This window comes from Balaenoptera borealis, assembly GCF_965194805.1.
Source record: "Balaenoptera borealis genome assembly, chromosome: 2".
Lineage (NCBI taxonomy): Eukaryota > Metazoa > Chordata > Mammalia > Artiodactyla > Balaenopteridae > Balaenoptera > Balaenoptera borealis.
Genome location: NC_138867.1, coordinates 29,869,057 through 29,888,221, shown reverse-complemented (window position 1 = coordinate 29,888,221; position 19,165 = coordinate 29,869,057). Strand labels below are relative to the sequence as shown.

The window sequence follows — 19,165 nt, the reverse complement described above, 5'->3', positions numbered from 1 at the left end:
TCTAATACTTTATAAGGAAATACAATGTCAGGGAAGCAGGAGTGATAGAAAAGAGGAAGGAGGCAGGGAAGGAGGAGAATCAAGTATGAGGTGGTGCATTACCAGGCTGACCATTTTTCCTAACTGACCACTGCTTGGTGTCAAGAGCAACTGATTGCCTGCTCTCAAAAGAAGATCTTTTAAAAGCTGTTTGAACTACTGTCTCTTGGAGCAGTTTGTCCAGAGGCAGGAAGAGAGGAGATTATCTACCGGCTCCTATCTCCCAGGATTGTGTAAAAAGTCTCCCCTTAGATGGGTAGCATCCCCCATTGTCCTGGGTTATTTATGTGTGGGCAGGTCCCACTGTGTCTCACGTCTCATTGGCAACAAGAAAATCCATTGTCAGGGTAAGAGGCACACAGCAAGAGCATGCATGAGGTTCAGGCCAAGGAGTTGTGCTTCCATGCAGCTGGTTGCCACCTCAGCTGGGGCCCATCAAAGGCCAACAGCTGGGAGACGGGTGAGTCAAGAGGATCTGATACACTAACCCCTCAACTATTAATATTTTTTAAAGTAACTTGTCCTTGTGTTAAGTATATTTTGATGGTTATAATGATAACAGAGGCTAATGCAGTATTTTACCAAACATAATGTCCCAAGATATTTTTAGGTTGCTATGTTCTTAACAGTTGTCATTGTTATAGTTGTGTAGTTATACCTGCATAGCGATGATCAATTTGAATGCTGGCCTGTACTTTTTTTTTTTTTTTTTTTTGGCTGCATTGGGTCTTCGTTGCTGCGCGCGGGCTTTCTCTAGTTGCGGCTAGCGGGGGCTATTCTTCATTGTGGTGTGCGGGCTTCTCATTGTGGTGGCTTCTCTTGTTGTGGAGCACAGGCTCTAGGTGCACAGGCTTCAGTAGTTGTGGCATTCAGGCTCAGCAGTTGTGGCTCACGGGCTCTAGAGCGCAGGCTCAGTAGTTGTGGCACACGGGCTTAATTGCTCCGCAGCATGTGAGATCTTCCCGGACCAGGGCTCGAACCCCTGTCCCCTGCATTGGCAAGCGGATTCTTAACCACTGCACCACCAGGAAAGTCCCGTGGCATGTAATCTTAAAAAAGGCTCCTGCTGGTGCATCCAACTCAAGGTTGTATTGGTCTCTTCCCACTCAAGTCCAGGAAGAACAAGATGACTCGTTATTGCTAAAGGAATATTGTACATTAATCAGTTAGCCTACAACAAATAAAAATTACATATTTTACTATTTTTATAGCTTAAAAAATGCCTAGTAGACAATGAAGAATGACATCAACCATTCCCTTAGACAGAACCCATAGTATTTTCTATGAATGCCCTATATTCATTGGCATCTAATTCTGACTCATGATGAATTGCCAAATGAGATTCTGGCGTCTGGGCAAGCTTCTGGTTATACATTCTACTAAGCTGTCTGCCAGGTCCAGGACCAGTTTTCACCCTACCCCCATGGGTCATGTGAACAACAGAAAACAATGTCATACAGTTGTATTATTTTTCATGTGAAGAAAATTTAATTTATATTTAAGCATCTTACAATATCTCCCTTGGAAATATACTTTATTTCCTATTTATTGGAGGTTCAGTTATTTCTAAAACCAACTTTCCTCATCCATCTTTGATTTCACAACCTGAAAAAATTGTCCTCAACAGATAAAGATGTGTTTCAGGATTAGGCTTTTCATAAATACCCTGGAGCCCTGTGTAACAATAATAAGCATCACTAATCAAATCAAATGTGACCATCAGAAAAGAAAATTTGATATACTTTGAACTGTCATGAAAATGCTATAAATTTTGGCCCATTCAGGGGCACAAAATCCTATAGATTAAAAACTACAGATAAACATTTTTAAGTGTCACTGTCAACTCCCTGAGGCTCTAGTACCTTATCATTCGTTGTAAAGGAAATTTGGATAATGCAGTTTTCTTTCTGGCAAGAATGATGATGATCTCCCAGTAAATATGACAATAGTAATGATGTGTGAAACAGAAGCTCTCAGGGTACACACTGAGAAGAGGAAATTGTCAAAAACATTCCCATTTTCCTGTAAGAATGCAGGCTGCTCCTCATTTTGACATTCAGGTAATGTCAGTGTTAGGTAACACTGAGGTTGTAAATTGTGAAATTTTGTGTGGTTTTTCTTTACCCAGATTTCCAGCGCATTTCTTTGGTTATAATCATCTGTATGAAGTTAGAATAGAAAGTATTAAAATCAGTGAGAAACTTAAAATCCACAGACTATCTGACCCAGTAATTCTACCTTTAATAATTTAACCCACAGATATACCACCAGATGTAATCCTAGATGACTATAAAGAATGCTCATTGCCATCTTGTTATAATAGCAATTCCTGAAAATAATCTAAATGTCCATTGATGGAGGAACTGGTTAATTTATTAATTTATTATAGTACTGCCCTTTTAAGAATGAGGTAGACCTGTATTTCTGAGATGTAAAAATTTCCAACAGCAGAAGTACAGAATTTCCTTAGAGGGAGGTAGAAGTAGCAGTCCCTTGGAGGTGGAGATGAGTTAAAGTTTCCTTGGAAGAACCATGTACTACTAATTCATCAGCTGTGCATATCAAAGAATAGGGGGCAATGGAGGTGGCTCCACCTACCAAGCCAGCCTTTAGGATTGTCCTTGACCTCATTACCTATTATTAAGCGAAAAGGAGAAGTTACCAGAGTTCAAGTAAGACATATGGATGGATCGGATACATACATTTGCTTCTGTTCCCCAAACTCCATTAAACAGCCAGAAGAAGAAAAAAAACAGCTCAAAGTGGCACAAACCCACAAAGACAGAGAAGAGGACAGGAGACAACACAAAGGGATGGGGTCAATACACTTTTGGAAGATAGAAGTAGATAGCCAGCTATGTCCTGGGTTTGAGGTGGCTTTACTTTCTAATGTAAAACTGACTGTGCCTTAGCATCACCTGGGGCAGCTGGTGGTGTCCAGGAGAATGAATGTCTGCTCCAGATTTAGATGCCTATTTGGGCTTTTATTTGGTTTGGGGTATTCCTGTCTTCTGCTCTGCAAGTTGGGGGAGCAAAGCTAGTGCCCCAGGAGACTTGTGCCACGGCTTGTTTGCAGTTTACACAAACTTGTTCACATTAAAGCTCCAAGCAGAATCTGATTGGCAAACTCCAGCTGCAGCATATGGAACTTCTAGATGTTCACTACCTTGAATGGGTGTCAGTGCCACTGAACCATGGGGGAGAGGAGTCGAGGGGCGGAGCCACGCTCTCCCTCTTCCTGGGAGAACGATGGTCTAAGCCAAGGGCCGGTGAGCTTGGGGCCATCCTCTCCTCACTCCTGCAGGAAGGGGGCAGTTAGGACCCCTCTTAAACAGTCTTCTATTTCTTACCACTAAATTGTTTTCCTTTTTCATCCAAAAGTTGGAACTCCCCAAATACGCTGTAGAAACCAAATCTAAATTCTGAGATTTTGAAATATCTTAAACCACGAGAGAAAGTCTAGTTCTGTCCCACCTCTGATCAGCAGGCCATCTGTCCGTTCCTCTCCTCTGAGTCAGACAGCTCTAGCAAGCAAGGTTACTTGGCTAGTTCCTAATGCACTGATGGGAGCCATCCCATTAAGGACGACTTCTACTCAAAACATGACCCTCTGGACTTCAGATGCCTCATTTAGCAGGAAAAGGCATTGATTGGATATATTTATGTGACTGCGGGCATTTGTGGCTGTAGAGTCCTTGACCATAATGTTATATGTAATGGGAACTATCTTATAAATCTGAAAAAATTAAGTTTTTATTTTCTAAAAAAAAGTAGATACCCAAACTTACAATTGACTTAGTAGCATGTCAGAGAAAGCTAAAAACTGTCTATAGCAGAGATTTCCAGGTACATCTGAAGGCAGAGGTGAGGGTAAGGGAAAATGGGAGTTGGTTGAAAGTTTGTAAGAGAAGCAGTTGGATCTTTAGAAATTTTCCTACATCCCAACCATAGCCTGGAGGTCTTCTCTCTGATACCTTGTAATCAGGCATAGTTGATCAGGGCAAAAGGATTAATTGTCTCACCGGTGATTAAGTGATGAAAATACACACAGTAAATAGTGTGATATCCCCCTCCCCGACTGAGCTCCACAAAGGCAGGGGGCCAGCTTAGCCTCAAGAGGAAAAAACTACATAAGAGACCTCTTCCTGCTCACCTTATATAAAGCCATGTCTCAACACCTGCCACCCATGGAACATCCAGTCAGATCATTGGTGCCTCATCTTAAATATACATAGATAGTGTAGGATTTCTGGACATTTAAGAAAACCTATCACACCAAGAACAAAATAACAAAATGAACAGAACAAAAGGAACTCCAAGGAATAGAGACCATGAAAGAAATGCAAGAACTCCTCATAAAGTATATATAATTAGTCTCTTTAGAGAAATAAGAGACTATATCCATGAGCTAGCTTCTTATTAAAGGTATATAAAAAGCATATAAGGAGAATATAAGGAGAATTTAGAAATTTTTAGAGTAGCAAAAGTGAAAATTCAAACATAAGATTGTGAAAATAATGTGAAGAAATCTCTCAAGAAAATGAGGACAAAGACAAAATGAGATAAAAGATAAGGAAATTAGAGGATCAAGCCAGCAGGTACAACATCAAAATAATAAGATTTCAGAAAGGGAGGATGGATGGGATTGACATGCATACACTGATGTGTATAAAATTGATGACTAATAAGAACCTGCTGTATAAAAAAATAAATAAACTAAAATTCAAAAATTAAAAAAAAAATAATATAAAAAAGGGAGGATGGAGATGGAATAGAAGTGAGGAAATTATCAAAGAATTAATATAAGAAAAATTTTCCAAAACTGAAGGACATGTGTCTCCATGTCCTTCATTAAATGCTATGAAAAAAGGAAAAAAGTCAGAGGAGAGGAATATCTGATTCTACAACACCCGAAAACAAACCTTATTTTACATGATTGTTCCAAGAATTGAACTCAAGGATATTGCCTATGTACTTACAGTGCCTGACATATATTAATAGTAAGTGCAAGAAAATTATTAAAGGACTTCCCTGGTGGCACAGTGGTTAAGAATCTGCCTGCCAACGCAGGGGACACGGGTTCGAGCCCTGGTCCGGGAAGAGCCCACATGCCATGGAGCAACTAAGCTTGTGCACCACAACTACTGAGCCTGCACTCTACAGCCCACGAGCCACAACTACTGAGCCCGTGCGCCACAACTACTGAAGCCCACGTGCCTAGAGCCCATGCTCCACAACAAGAGAAGCCACCACAATGAGAAGCCCGCACACCGCAGCAAAGAGTAGCCCCTGTTCACCGCAACTAGAGAAAGCCTGCACACAGCAAAGACCCAATGCAGCCAAAATTAAATAAATAAATAAATAAATTTATTTTTTTAAAAAAAGAAAATTATTCAGTTGAGATGCTTGCATTAGTTTGTACCAGTTTTAAATCATCAAATGGTTTCTTCATTTGATCTATGTTGGTTGAGTGATAGCACTAACAGAGTCCAGTCTTTATGTGTCTATTTTATAGGTTCTCACAGAGAGTCTTTGCTGATCATCTGCTGAGCCCTGGGAATCAACTTTTCCAAACAGGCCAGTTTAAGCTGAAGAGAAGCATCCAGGACTGAGAGAGGATAGTGCAGAGTTCAGTGTAGGGTGCGATCAATTCAGTTGCTCAGCAATCTTAGCTTAGAGCTAAGCCCCAACTAAGCCCCATCCCTATTTTGGGTGCTCAGTTCTGCACAAAGATCCCTTATTTTTATTGGATACAAAGAAGTGGAACTGAGCATTAAGAGAGTTACCTTGTCTCTAAAACCCCAAACTCACAGCATTACCACAATTAACAAAACCCAAATGAGTAACCATGCTTCCTGCTTAATCCTCTAATTTAATACAACACAAATTCATACATCTTCTCCATCACAAGTTATTTAAATTAGCTAATAAATGCACGGGCAGTGACCTCTCTGCTTATTTTTGTGCTTGGCTTGGAATTAGCTCTTCCATCTTTTTTGTTTGTTTTGTTTTTTTAATTTAATTTTTGTTTTATATTGGAGTATAATTGATTTACAATGTTGTGTTAGTTTCAGGTGTCCAGCAAAGTGATTCAGTTATATATACACATATATCCATTCTTTTTCAGATTCTTTTCCCATATAGGTTATTACAGAATATTGAGTACAGTTCCCTGTGGGTCCTTGTTGACTATCTATTTTATATATAGTAGTGTGTATATGTTACTCCCAAGCTCCTAATTTATCCCTCCCCCCAACCTTTCCCCTTTGGTAACCATAAGTTTGTTTTCAAAGACTGTGAGTCTGTTTCTGTTTCATAAATAAGTTCATTTGTATCACGTTTTTAGATTCCACATGTGATATCATGATATTTGTCTTTGTCTGACTTACTTCACTTAGTATGATAATCTCTAGGTCCATCCATGTGGCATTATTTCGTTCTTTTTCATGGCTTAGTAATATTCCATTGTATATATGTACCTAATCTTTTTTTTTTTTAATTGGGGCATAGTTGTTTTACAGTGTTGTGTTAGTTTCTAATGTACAGTGAAGTGGAGTTCCCTGTGCTATACAGCAGGTTCTCATTAGTTATCTATTTTATACATATTAGTGTATATATGTCAATCCCAATCTCCCAATTGTCCCCACCTGCCCTTTCCCCCCTTGGTGCCCATATGTTTGCTCTCTACATCTGTGTCTCTATTTCTGCCTTGCAAACCAGTTTGTACCATTTTTCTAGATTCCACATATATGCATTAATATTTGTTTTTCTCTTTCTGACTTACTTCACTCTGTATGACAGTCTCTAGGTCCAACCATGTCTCTGCAAACGACCCAATTTCGTTCCTTTTTTATGGCTGAGTAATATTCCATCGTATATATATACCACATCTTCTTTATCCATTCGTCTGTTGATGGACATTTAGGTTGCTTCCAGGACCTGGCTATTGTAAATAGTGCTGCAGTGAACACTGGGGTTCATGTGTCTGTTTGAATTATGGTTTTCTCTGGGTATATGCCCAGTAGTGGGATTGCTGGGTCATATGGTAGTTCTATTTTTAGTTTTTTAAGGAACCTCCATACTGTTCTCCATAGTGGCTGTATCAATTTACATTCCCACCAATAGTGCAAGAGGGTTCCCTTTTCTCCACACCCTCTCCAGCATTTATTGTTTATAGATTTTTTGATCATGGCCATTCTGACTGGTATGAGGTGATACCTCACTGTAGTTTTGATTTGCATTTCTCTAATAATTAGTGATGTTGAGCATCTTTTCATGTGTTTTTTGGGCCATCTGTATGTCTTTGTTGAAGAAACGTCTATTTAGGTCTTCTGCCCATTTTTGGATTGGGGTTGTTTGTTGTTTTGATATTGAGCTGCATGAGCTGTTTGTATATTTTGGAGATTAATCCCTTGTCAGTTGCATTGTTTGCAAATTATTTTCTCCCATTCTATGTGTTGTCTTTTGTTTTGTGTATGGTTTCCTTTGCTGTGCAAAAACTTTTAAGTTTGATTAGGTACCATTTGTTTATTTTTGTCTTTATCTTCATTACTCTAGGAGGTAGATACAAAAAGATATTGCAGGGATTTATGTCAAAGTGTGTTCTGCCTATGTTTTCCTCTAAGAGTTTTATAGTATCCAGTCTTACATCTAGGTCTTCAATCTATTTCGAGTTTTTGTGCAAGGTGTTACGGAGTATTCTAATTTCATTCTTTTATTTGTAGCTGTCCAGTTTTCCCAGCACCACTTATTGAAGAAGCTGTCTTTTCTCCATTGTATATTCTTGCCTGTAACAACCTTGTTTTACAGAGGAAGAAAAAGAGAGGTTGAATGAGATCCAGGACAATGTGTAGTGAGTGAAAAAGCCCAAGTCTCCTGAATTCTGGCCCAGTGCCTCCAGTACCCTTTATCATATTCTGGCTTGATTAATTTCCCTTGTTCTTCCCTCTGTCCTCTGTTGCACACTTTTATTTACTCAGGATCAGTTGAGTAGTTATTTTCTTACTTTTCTCTTGTCCATATCCATGGAAAATTTGATGTGAATTCACTGAATAAAATTACCTTTAGGTTTAATCAGAGTAATTTCTGACTTTATAAAACAGACATAAAGTTCCATGCTGATCGCCTTGCTCTAGGCTTTATGAAGAGTAGAGTAAAATAAAGCAGAGGATGTTAAGAAGAATTTGATGTTTCTCCTCTTATCCCACATTGGAGTTTTATGGGAAACAGTGTTTGGTAACAGTATTCTGAGTTTCAGTGGTGTCCAGTGTGGATATTTTTGTAAGTCTAGTAATCTTGTTGACCAATAATATTTCAAATGGCAAATGGGATATTTAGGGCCTGGAGATTTTTCCAGAATTTACCATGCAGCAGTCTTTTTCGGCCAATCAATGGGTATTTACTGAATGGTCAGGCTGCGTTTAGCACTCACCTACTTACCATGCAGAACAAAGAAAGAGGAACTGGTTTCTGCCCTCTGGGAGATTTTGATTATATAAGCCAGATGAGGCGAAAAGTAGTAAAACATGAAATAGAATGTAAACCATAAGAGTATATGTGGGTCACTATAGCCAAAAGGTGGAAGCAACCCAGTGTCCATCAACAGATGAAAGGATAAAGAAAATGTGGTATCTACATACAATGGAATATTATCCCACCTTAAAGAGGAAATTCTGACACATGCTATAACATGGAGGAAACCTGGAGACATTATGCTAATTGAAAGAAGCAAGTCACAAAAGGACAAATATTGTATGATTCTACTTATATGAGGTACCTCAAATAGTCAAATAGACAAAAAATAGAATGGTGGTTGCCAGGGACTGGGGCAGGGTGGGCTGGGGGTACAGAGTTTCAGTTTGGAGAGATGAAAAACTCCTAGAGATGGATGGTGGTAATGATTACAGAACAATGTGAATGTATTTAAGGCACTGAACTGCAGAGTGAAAAAATGGTTAAAGTAGTACATTTTATGTTTTATATATTTTACCACAATAAAAAAAAATTTTTTAAGAGTGTATGTATATATAATAAATTCAGACACATTTTCTTACATCCCCAGGATGGTTTCCCAGGCCAGAGACTCTCCCTTCTGCTTCCAGGAAGCCACATCATGACATTACATGAATCTTGTCTGTTAGGTGGCTTGAGGCCACACATGGTACAGCTAGGTCCGTTGCAAATTCCCTCTCCATTCCACCTTGCTTTTCCTCTCCCTCTTCCCTTTTGATCCTCTCTCAGCTTTCCTCGTAGCTCTGTCCCCTCTCCTCACATCTGACTCCCAGCCCCAAATCAAAACCAGTTCAGAGAAACTGGATTGCTGAGGCACCAGAGTCCAGATATGAAATTTTTTTTCTATTTTGCTTGCAGTTCAACCTCTGTCCACATTCTTCAGAGAACCCAATTGTAAATTAAGCCGAATTCAGTTCACACAATCTGTAATATAAACTCTTCCTAAATTCACATCTCCAAATTATCAGTGCCTTTATTCTATGACTCCTTCAAAAAGCCTTGTGGTGATGGAGGCTTGCCCCTATTTAACAACCTTGGGGTTAAAGCAGTTATGCTGGAGTTCGCCTGGTGATCCTGGGGGAGAATTCTGACTCTCTCCCTGTGCCCCTCTCTTCCAGTGCACTGCATCCTGTGGAGGTGGCTTTCAGAAGAGGACTGTCCATTGTGTTGCCTCAGAGAACAATGAAACTGAAGACCAGGACCGATGCCTGTGTGATCACGAACCCAGACCCCCAGAATTCCAAAAATGCAACCAGCAGGCCTGCAGGAAGAACGCTGGTAGGTGAATGGATTTGCTCAGGGGGACAGAGCTTTTCATAAATAAGTTGTCCTGCATGACTTGATTTGTGGGTAGTTTTAGCCCCCTTTTACAGAGCTAAGAATCTTAATGCTGAAGAGGCCAGCCAGCTCCCCTGGGAGCCATCTGTCGGATTCCGTGAAGTTCGACATTATTTCCTTGAGGGATTATCTCATCCATTTTCCTGTCTCAAAGCACGTTTACACTGACTTCATCCCACACAAATGAGAATCACTTCTATTTTTTCAAAGATTTCTGAGAAATGCTCTAGCCTTTCTCAGGAACCCAGTCAAGTACTGAATGGACCTTTCTATCAATCTTGCACTGCTGTCTGAGGTCAGGTTCCGTAGAAACAGACTCTGAGGTGCAAACTTGTGTGCAAGGGATTCATTAAGGAAGTGCTGCCAGGGAAGATAGCTAAGGGAGAGGGAAACAAGTCAGAAAAGGGAGGAAGCACAGCCGGGCTGCCATCTCAGGCACATTCCTAGCTTCAGCCTGCTCCCACAGGGAAGCTCCAGGGTGAAAGTTATATCTCGGAGTTGTCTGCTCTTGAGGCCAATGAGCTGAGAGTTCACACACCCACACCTTTCAGCCATTGGCCAACAGCTACCCAGGGAAAGTGGATTTGCAGGTGTTTAAGGCTCTCTACCAGTGGTAGTCTTCTTCCAAAGATTCTTAAGGATGAGAGGTAGTGAATCCTGCTGTTTATTAATCTGCTTCTCACCTCCTTCCAAGCACTGAGGGCTGGCATTCAACAGAGACTGCTGTCAGAGTTAATATCCTGAGAAGAGTTTCCCTAAGGATTGTTTATTTACAAATCATGTATTTATTTAACAGATATTTGCTGGGCGCTTACTTTGTGTTAAACATAATGTCAAACAAGGAACAAAATCACCAACCAGTGAGATACTGATCAGGGCGGTAAGGGTGTTATGACAGCACTTAGGAAGGGCATCATATGTAAACTGGAGAGAGGAGGGAAGGCCTCCAGAGAAAGTGAAGGATGAGTAGAGAGGTCAGGGGAGAGGTTCCAGGAGCAGCTTTCAATGTCCGCAGTAAGCAGGAAGAAGATGATGTCATGGCATATAGGTCTAAATTCAGTACACAGCTCAAGGGGAGTTAGGAAACAGTAGGGCTAGAGGGGTAAGCTGCAGCTAGAGGATAAAGAGCCTCATGAAGCAACGCTGATGAGTTTGGACTTTATCCCTAGGGCAGAAGGGAGCCATTGAAGTATTCCAAACAGGGGAGTGATGATAAGAAAGTCACGCAAGCTGCACTGTGGAAGATAGAGAAAGGAACCAGTTCGGAGACTACCACTGCACCCCAAGCAGGAGATGTACGTGGCATGAACTAAGGCAGCAGAAGCGCAGATAGAGAGAAGTGAGTGGATTCAAGAGCTACTTAAAAGAGACACCAGACAGGACTTTGTGCTGGGGAAAGAGGAGGGAGAACAAAGCCCAGATTTCCGACTTGGGCAGCTGAGTAGATGAAGCTAACATTCTGTGAGAGACGAAGCCCAGGAGTGGGTTTGGGAATGGGGAAAGGTAATGCATTCTGTTTGGGACATGTTTGTTGAGCAGATAAATCATTTAGGTAGGAGTGGTCTGTGATTGGTTTTTACACAGGTGCAGAGGTCAGGAGAGAAGTGTGGGCTGGAAATCCTGAACACAGTGCACTGAGGGGAAAATGCTTCAGGTCTGATGATCCCATGCAACTTCTTTCTGACCAACTTGCATTTGAGGCTGGCTATCATTGACCTTACTTGAACCTCCAAACAGAGCTACCTAGGGCTCATTTTCAGAGGTATTATTAAGTTTTAGCCTTCCAGACTCTTGCTACTCAGTGTGGTGCCTGGACTAGCTGCATGGGCATCACCTGGGAGCTTGTTAGAAATGCAGGATCTCAGGCCTCACCCCAGACCTACTGAATCAGAATCTGCATTTAAACAAGATTCCCAGGTGATTTGGATGCATGTTAAAGTTTGAGAAGCACCCTGTTCTATTTTTTTTTATTTAATTGAAGTATAGTTGATTTACAATGCTGCATTAATTTCTGCTGTACAGCAGTGATTCAGTTATACATTTACATATTCTTTTTCATATTCTTTACCATCATGGTTTATCACAGGATATTGAATATAGTTCCCTGTGCTATGCAGTAGGACCTTGTTGTTTATCCATTCTATATATACTAGTTTGTGTCTGCTAATCCCAAACTCCTAATCCTTCCCTCCCCCATTCCCCCTCCCCCTTGGCAACCACAAGTCTGTTCTCTGTGTCTTTGAATCTGTTTCTGTTTCATAGATGGGTTCATTGGTGTCGTATTTCAGAATCCACATATAAGTGATATATGGTATTTGTCTTTCTCTTTCTGAATTACTTCACTTAGTATGATAATCTATAGGTACCTCATTGTAGTTTTGATTTGTATTTCTCTAATAATTAGCGGTGATGAGCATCTTTTCATGAGAAGCACCCTGTTCTAGACCAAGGGGTCAATTTGGGACACTTCCTTTCATGTCATTTCATCACATTCTTTGGTACCATGTTTTTAAAATGCTGAGAGTATAGAATCCTTCTAAGCTGTGATGGTTTTTATATAATTGAGGCAGGAACACGGTCTTGGTTGACCATGCCTAGTGTTATTGTTTTGTTTTTGTCTTTGGCCGTACCACACGGCATGCGGGATCTTAGTTCCCTAACCAGGGATTGAACCCGTACCCCCTGCAGTGGAATTGCAGAGTCTTAACCACTGGACCACCAGGGAAGTCTCTATTGGTTATTTTTAAATTATATATACATTGCACTGCCCAGCAATAAGACAGTTGAAGACAATTGTCAATCCTCAAAATTGGGTTAAATGCATATCTGGTATTTTTTACACTGAAATCTCACACTGAAGAGATGATGACTAATGGTTAACTGACAATGGATGTAAATAAAAATGAATTCCACTCACCAAAAATTATCAAGGCAACAAAAGGTAATTACAAGTTTCTCTCGAAGGCAGAGTCATGCTTAACTCATATAGAAACAATAGGAAAGAGCAGCTGCAAGAAATTCCTTGATTTAAAAAAGACAACCACCCACCCTGACCCCTGTACCCTCTAAAATGCTTTGAAAATAAGCCATTCAATGCCTAGATTCTTCTCAGCCAGCCAGCCATCACAGTAAACATGCCCCCATGCCCATCTTGTAAAATCAGGTATGAATTCATGTAAGGTTTGTTTTCCTCCAGGCCATTTTACTTTCTTTAGGTGCTGTCTAAATTGTTAATGACTTAAAATCTAAATCAGAACTACCATTTCCATAGTGGAGGCTATAGAACTCTTTCCAAGCATATGGGTTAAAACAACATCAAAATATACAAACAGCTCATGAAGCTCAATATCAATAAAACAAACAACCCAATCAAAAAATGGGTGGAAGATCTAAATAGACATTTCTCTGAAGAAGACATACAGATGGCCAACAAACACATGAAAAGATGCTCAACATCACTAATTATTAGAGAAATGCGAATCAAAACTACGTTGAGGTATTATTACCTCACACCAGTCAGAATGGCCATCATCAAAAAACTCTACAAACAATAAATGCTGGAGAGGGTGTGGAGAAAAGGGAACCTCCTGCCCTGTTGGTGGGAATGTAAATTGATACAGCCGCTATGGAGAACAGTATGGAGGTTCTTTAAAAAACTAAAAGTAGAACTACCATATGACCCAGCAATCCCACTACTGGGCATATACCCTGAGAAAACCATAATTCAAAAAGAGTCATGCACCACAATGTTCATTGCAGCACTGTTTACAATAGCCAGGACATGGAAGCAACCTAAGTGTCCATTGACAGGTGAATGGATAAAGAAGATGTGGCACATATATATACAATGGAATATTACTCAGCCATAAAAAGAAATGAAACTGAGTTATTTTTAATGAGGTGGATGGACTTAGAGTCTGTCATACAGAGTGAAGCAAGTCAGAAAGAGGAAAACAAATACTGTATGCTAACACACATATATGGAATCTAAAAAAGTGGTACTGATGAACCTAGTGGCAGGTCAGGAATAAAGACGCAGACGTAGAGAACAGACTTGAGGACACAGCAGGGTAGGGGAAGCTGGGATGAAGTGAGAGAGTAACACTGACATATATACACTACCAAATGTAAAATAGATAGCTAGTGAGAAGCTGCTGCATAGCACAGGGAGATCAGCTAGGTGCTTTGTGACGACCTAGAGGGGTGGGATAGGGAGGGTGGGAGGGAGGCTCTAGAGGGAGGGGATATGGGGATATATGTATACATATAGCTGATTTGCTTTGTTGTACAGCAGAAACTAACACAACATTGTAAAGTAATTATACTCCAATAAAGATATTAAAAAACAAAAACAAAAGGGCAACATGCACCCCAATGTTCACTGAAGCACTATTTACAATAGCCAGGACATGGAAGCAACATAAATGTCCATCAACAGATGAATGGATAAAGAAGGTGTGGTACATATATACACAGTGGACTATCACTCAGCCATAAAAAAGAACAAAATTGGGTCATTTGTAGAGACACGGTTGGACCTAGAGACTGTCATACAGAGTGAAGTAAGTCAGAAAGAGAAAAACAAATATTGTCTATTAACACATATATGTGGAATCTAGAAAAATGGTACAGATGAACCTGTTTGCAAGGCAGAAATAGAGACACAGGTGTAGAGAGCAAATGTATGGACACCAAGGAGGGAAAGCGGGGGTGGGATGAATTGGGAGATTGGGACTGACATATGTGCGCTGCCATGTGTAAAACAGATAGCTAGTGGGAACCTTCTGTATAGTCAGGGAGCTCAGCTCGGTGCTCTGCAGTGACCTAGATGGATGGGATGAGGGAGGGGTGGGAAGGAGGTCCAAGAGGGAGGGGATATATGTATACATGTAGCTGACTCACTTCGTCATACAACAGAAACTGACACAACATTGTAAAGCAACTATACCCCAATTTTTTAAAAAGTCAAAAAAATTCATCCAGAAATATTTACTGAATATCAGCTATCTTCTAGGAATTATATTCATGATGATTAAAAAACAAAAGCAAAACCCTTATGCACACCATTCTTGGGTTGTTGTTGTTTAATTTGGGGAATGAGGGGTACAGAATGCAGTAGAAAAATAAGGAAAGTAATAAGGATAGTACTTAAAGTTGATACAAATAAACATTTGAGTCAGCAGACTTAAAATTTTTTCTTCCAGTTTTATTGAGATATAACTGACACATAGCACTGTATAAATTTAAGGTGTACAGCGTAATTATTTGATTTACATACATTAGGGACTGACTATCACAGTAACTTTACTGTGTTAGATACTAAATTAAAGAAATAGAAATTTGTTTTCTTGTGATGAGAACTCTTAGAATTTACTCTTAAAAACTTTCATATATATTGTACAGCAGTGCTTATTATATTTATCGTGTTGTATATTACATCCTTAGTATTGTAACTGGAAATTTGTACATTTTGACTGCCTTCCTCCACTTCCCCCTCTCCTACACCCACCTCTGGTAACCACAAATTTTATCTATTTTTCTGAGTTTGTTTTTGAAGTATAACAACACTGTGTTAGTTCTTGGCACACAAGATAGGGATTTGATATTTCTATACATTTCAAGCTGATCACAATGATAAGTCGAGTTACCATCTGTCACCATTCAAAGATATTACATAGTTATTGACTATATTCCCCACACTGTACATTTCATACCCATGACTCATTAATTTTATAACTGAAGTGTGTACCTCTTAACCTCCCTCACCTATATCTTTCCTCCCCCTACCCCACACCCCTCTGGCAACCACCTGTTTGTTCTCTGTATCTATTAGTCTGTTTTTGTTTTGTTTTGTTTTCTGGATTCCACAAATAAGTAAGACCATGCAGTATTTGTCTTTCTCTGAGTTATTTCACTTAACATAATAACCTCTAGGTCCATCCATATTGTCGCAAATGGCAAGATGTCATTCGTTTTCATGGCTGAGTGATATTCCATTGTGTATATATATACCACATCTTCTTTATCCATTCATCTGTTGATGGGCATTTAGGTTGCCTCCATATGTTGGCTAGTGTAAATAGTGCTGCAATGAACATAGAGGTGCATATATCTTTTCTAATTAGTGTTTTTGTTTTCTTTGGATAATACACAGGAGTGGAATTGTTGGATCATATGGTAGTTATATTTTTAATTTTTTGAGGAACCTCCATACTGTTTTCCATAGTAGCTGCACCAATGTACACTCCCACCAACAGGGCACAAGGGTTCCCTTTTTTCCACATCCTGGCCAATGTTTATTATTTGTTGTCTTCTTGATGCAAACCATTCTGAAAGGTGTGAGATGATATCTCATTGTGGTTTTGATTTGCATTTCCCTTTTGATAAGTGATGTTGAGCATCTTTTCATGTACCTGTTGGCCATCTGTATGTCTTCTTTGGAAAATTTCTATTCAGATCCTCTGCCCATTTTTTAATCAGGTTTTATGTTTTTTGATGTTGAGTTGTATGAGTTCTTTGTATATTTTGGATAGTAACCCCTTATCAAATACACTGTTTGCAAATATCAATTTCTCCTCCCATTCAGTAGGCAGCCTTTACATTTTGTTGATATTTTCCTTCACTGTGCAAAAACTTTTTAGTTTGATGTATTCCCATTTGTTTACCTTTGCTTTCATTTCCCTTGCCTAAGCAGACAGATCCAAAAAAAATTACTAAGACCAATGTCAAAGAGCATACTACCTATGTTTTCTTTGAGAGGCTTTATGGTTTCCAGTCTTAGGTTTAAGTCTTTAATCCATTTTGAATTTATTTTTGTGCATGGTGTGAGAGAGTAGTCCAGTTTGATTCTTTCCCATGTAGCTGTCCAGTTTTCCCACCACTGTTTGTTGAAGAAGATGTCTTTTCTCCATTGTATATTCTTCACTGCTTTGTCATAGATTATTTGCCCATATAAGAGTGGGTTCATTTCTGGGCTCTCTATTCTGTCCCATTGAACTGTGTGTCTGTTTTTGTGCCAGTACTATACTGTTTTGATTACCATAGCTTTGTAGTATAGTTGGAAATCAGGTCACGTGATACCTCCACCTTTGTTCTTTCTCAAGATTGTTTTGCCTATTTGAGGTCTTTTGTGTTTCTGTACAAATTTAAGAATTATTTGTTATAGTTCTGTGAAAAATGCCATTGGTACTTTGATAGGGATTGCACTGAATCTGTAGATTTCCTTAGGTAGTATAGTCACTTAAACAATACTAATTCTTCCAATTCATGAACACAAGATATCTTTCCATTTGTTTGTGTCATCTTCAATTTCTTTTATCATTGTCTTATAGTTTTACAAGTACAGGTCTTTTACCGCCTTAGATTTATTCCTTGGTATTTTATTCCTTTTGATGTGGTTGTAAATGGGATTGTTTCCTTAATTTCTCTAATAGTTCATTGTTAGTTATAGAAATGCAACAGATTTTTGTATATTAATTTTGTAACCTGCTACTTTACTGAATTCATTGATGAGCTCTACTAGTTTTCTGGTAGCATCTTTTAGGATTTTCTATGTTTAGTGTCATGTCATCTGCAAACAGTGACAATTTTACTTCTTCCTTTCCAGTTTGGATTTATTTTATTTTTCTGATTGTTGTAGCTAGGACTTCCAATACTACGTTGAATAAAAGTGGCGAGAGTGGACATCCTTGTGTTCTTCCTGATCTTAAAAAAAATGCGCTAAGCTTTTCACCATTGACTATGATGTTAGCTGTGGGCTTATCATATGGGCTTTATTGTGTTGAAGTATGTTCCCTCTAAACCCACTTTCTGGAGAGTTTTTCATCATAGATGGATGTTGAATTTTATCAAAAGCTTTTTGGCATCTGTTGAGATGATCATATGATTTCATTCTTCAATTTGTTAATGTGGTGTATCATATTGATTGATTTGCAAATACTGAACCATCCTTGCATCCCTGGGATTAATCCCACTTGATCATGGTGTATGCTCCTTTGAATGTATTGTTGAATTTGGTTTGCTAATATTTTGTTGAGGATTTTTGCATTTGTCCATCAATGATATTGGCCTGTAATTTTCGTTTTTGTGATCTCTTTATCTGGTTTTGATATTGGGGCAATGCTGGCCTTGTGGAACGAGTCTGTTAGTGTTTCTTCCTCATCAATTTTTTGTAATAGTTTGAAGAGGATACATGTTACTCTTCTCTAAATGTTTGGTAGAATTCACCTATGAAGCCATCTGCTTCCAGGCTTTTGTTTGTTGGGAGTTTTTTTTTATTATTATTGATTCATTTTCATTACTGGTAATCAGTCTATTCACATTTGCTATTTCTTCCTGATTCAGTCTTGTGAGATTGTACATTTCTAGAAATTTGTCCATTTCTTCTAGGTCATCCATTTCATTGGTGTATAATTGTTCATATAATTTCTTATGATCCTTTGTATTTCTGTGGTATCAGTTGTTACTTCTTTTTCACTTCTGATTTTATTGATTTGGGCCCTCTTTTTATCTTTTCAAAGAACCAGCTCTCAGTTTCATTGATCTTTATTATTGTTTTATTAGTCTCCATTTATTTATGCTCTGATATATATGATCTTTTTCCTTCTAACTTTGGGTTTTGTTTGTCCTTCTTTTTCTAATTCCTTTAGGTGTAATGTTGGGGTTTTTTTTGAGATGTTTCTTGTTTCCTGAGGTAGGCTTGTATGGCTAAAATTTCCTTCTTAGAACTGCTTTTGTTGCATCCCACAGACTTTGGATCTTTGTGTTTTGTTTTCGTCTGTCTATAGGTATTTTTTGATTTCTTCTTTTATTTCCTCGGTGATCCATTGGTTGCTTAGCAAAATGTTATTTAGTCTTCACGTTTGTGTTTTTTGAAGTTTTTTCTTGTAGCTGATTTCTAGTCTCATATATTGTATTTGGAAAAGATGCTTGGTATGATTTCATTTATCTTAAATTTACTGAGACTTGTTTTGTGGCATAATGTGATCTATCCTGTAGAATGTTCCATGTACATTTTAAAGAATGTTTATTATCTGCTTTTGGATGGAAGGTATATATATATATGTGTGTGTGTGTGTGTGTGTGTGTGTGTGTATCTCCATTTGGTTTAATGTATCATTTTTTTTTAAGGAAAAATGTTTTTTACTGAAATGGGTAATTGGAACTGGGAAAGAAATGTGGGGATATTTATCTGTTTCTTTCATACATAGAATGTGTTTGTGATTTGCAGTGTCTGAATTAAGGTTTCATTAAGATCTCACTTTCATCAAGGATAGGT

General features: G+C 38.9%; 1 protein-coding gene across 5 annotated transcripts in view; it reads left to right on the top strand.

Moving 5' to 3' along the window:
* ADAMTS12 (ADAM metallopeptidase with thrombospondin type 1 motif 12) overlaps window positions 1–19,165 on the top strand; it is a 369,738-nt gene that overhangs the window by 334,939 nt on the left and 15,634 nt on the right. For all 5 annotated transcript variants that reach the window (XM_082382159.1, XM_082382157.1, XM_082382160.1 and 2 more), the window contains one exon: window positions 9,669–9,828. In XM_082382159.1, the coding sequence (XP_082238285.1) occupies window positions 9,669–9,828 (160 nt within the window). The remainder of the gene's footprint in view (window positions 1–9,668; window positions 9,829–19,165) is intronic.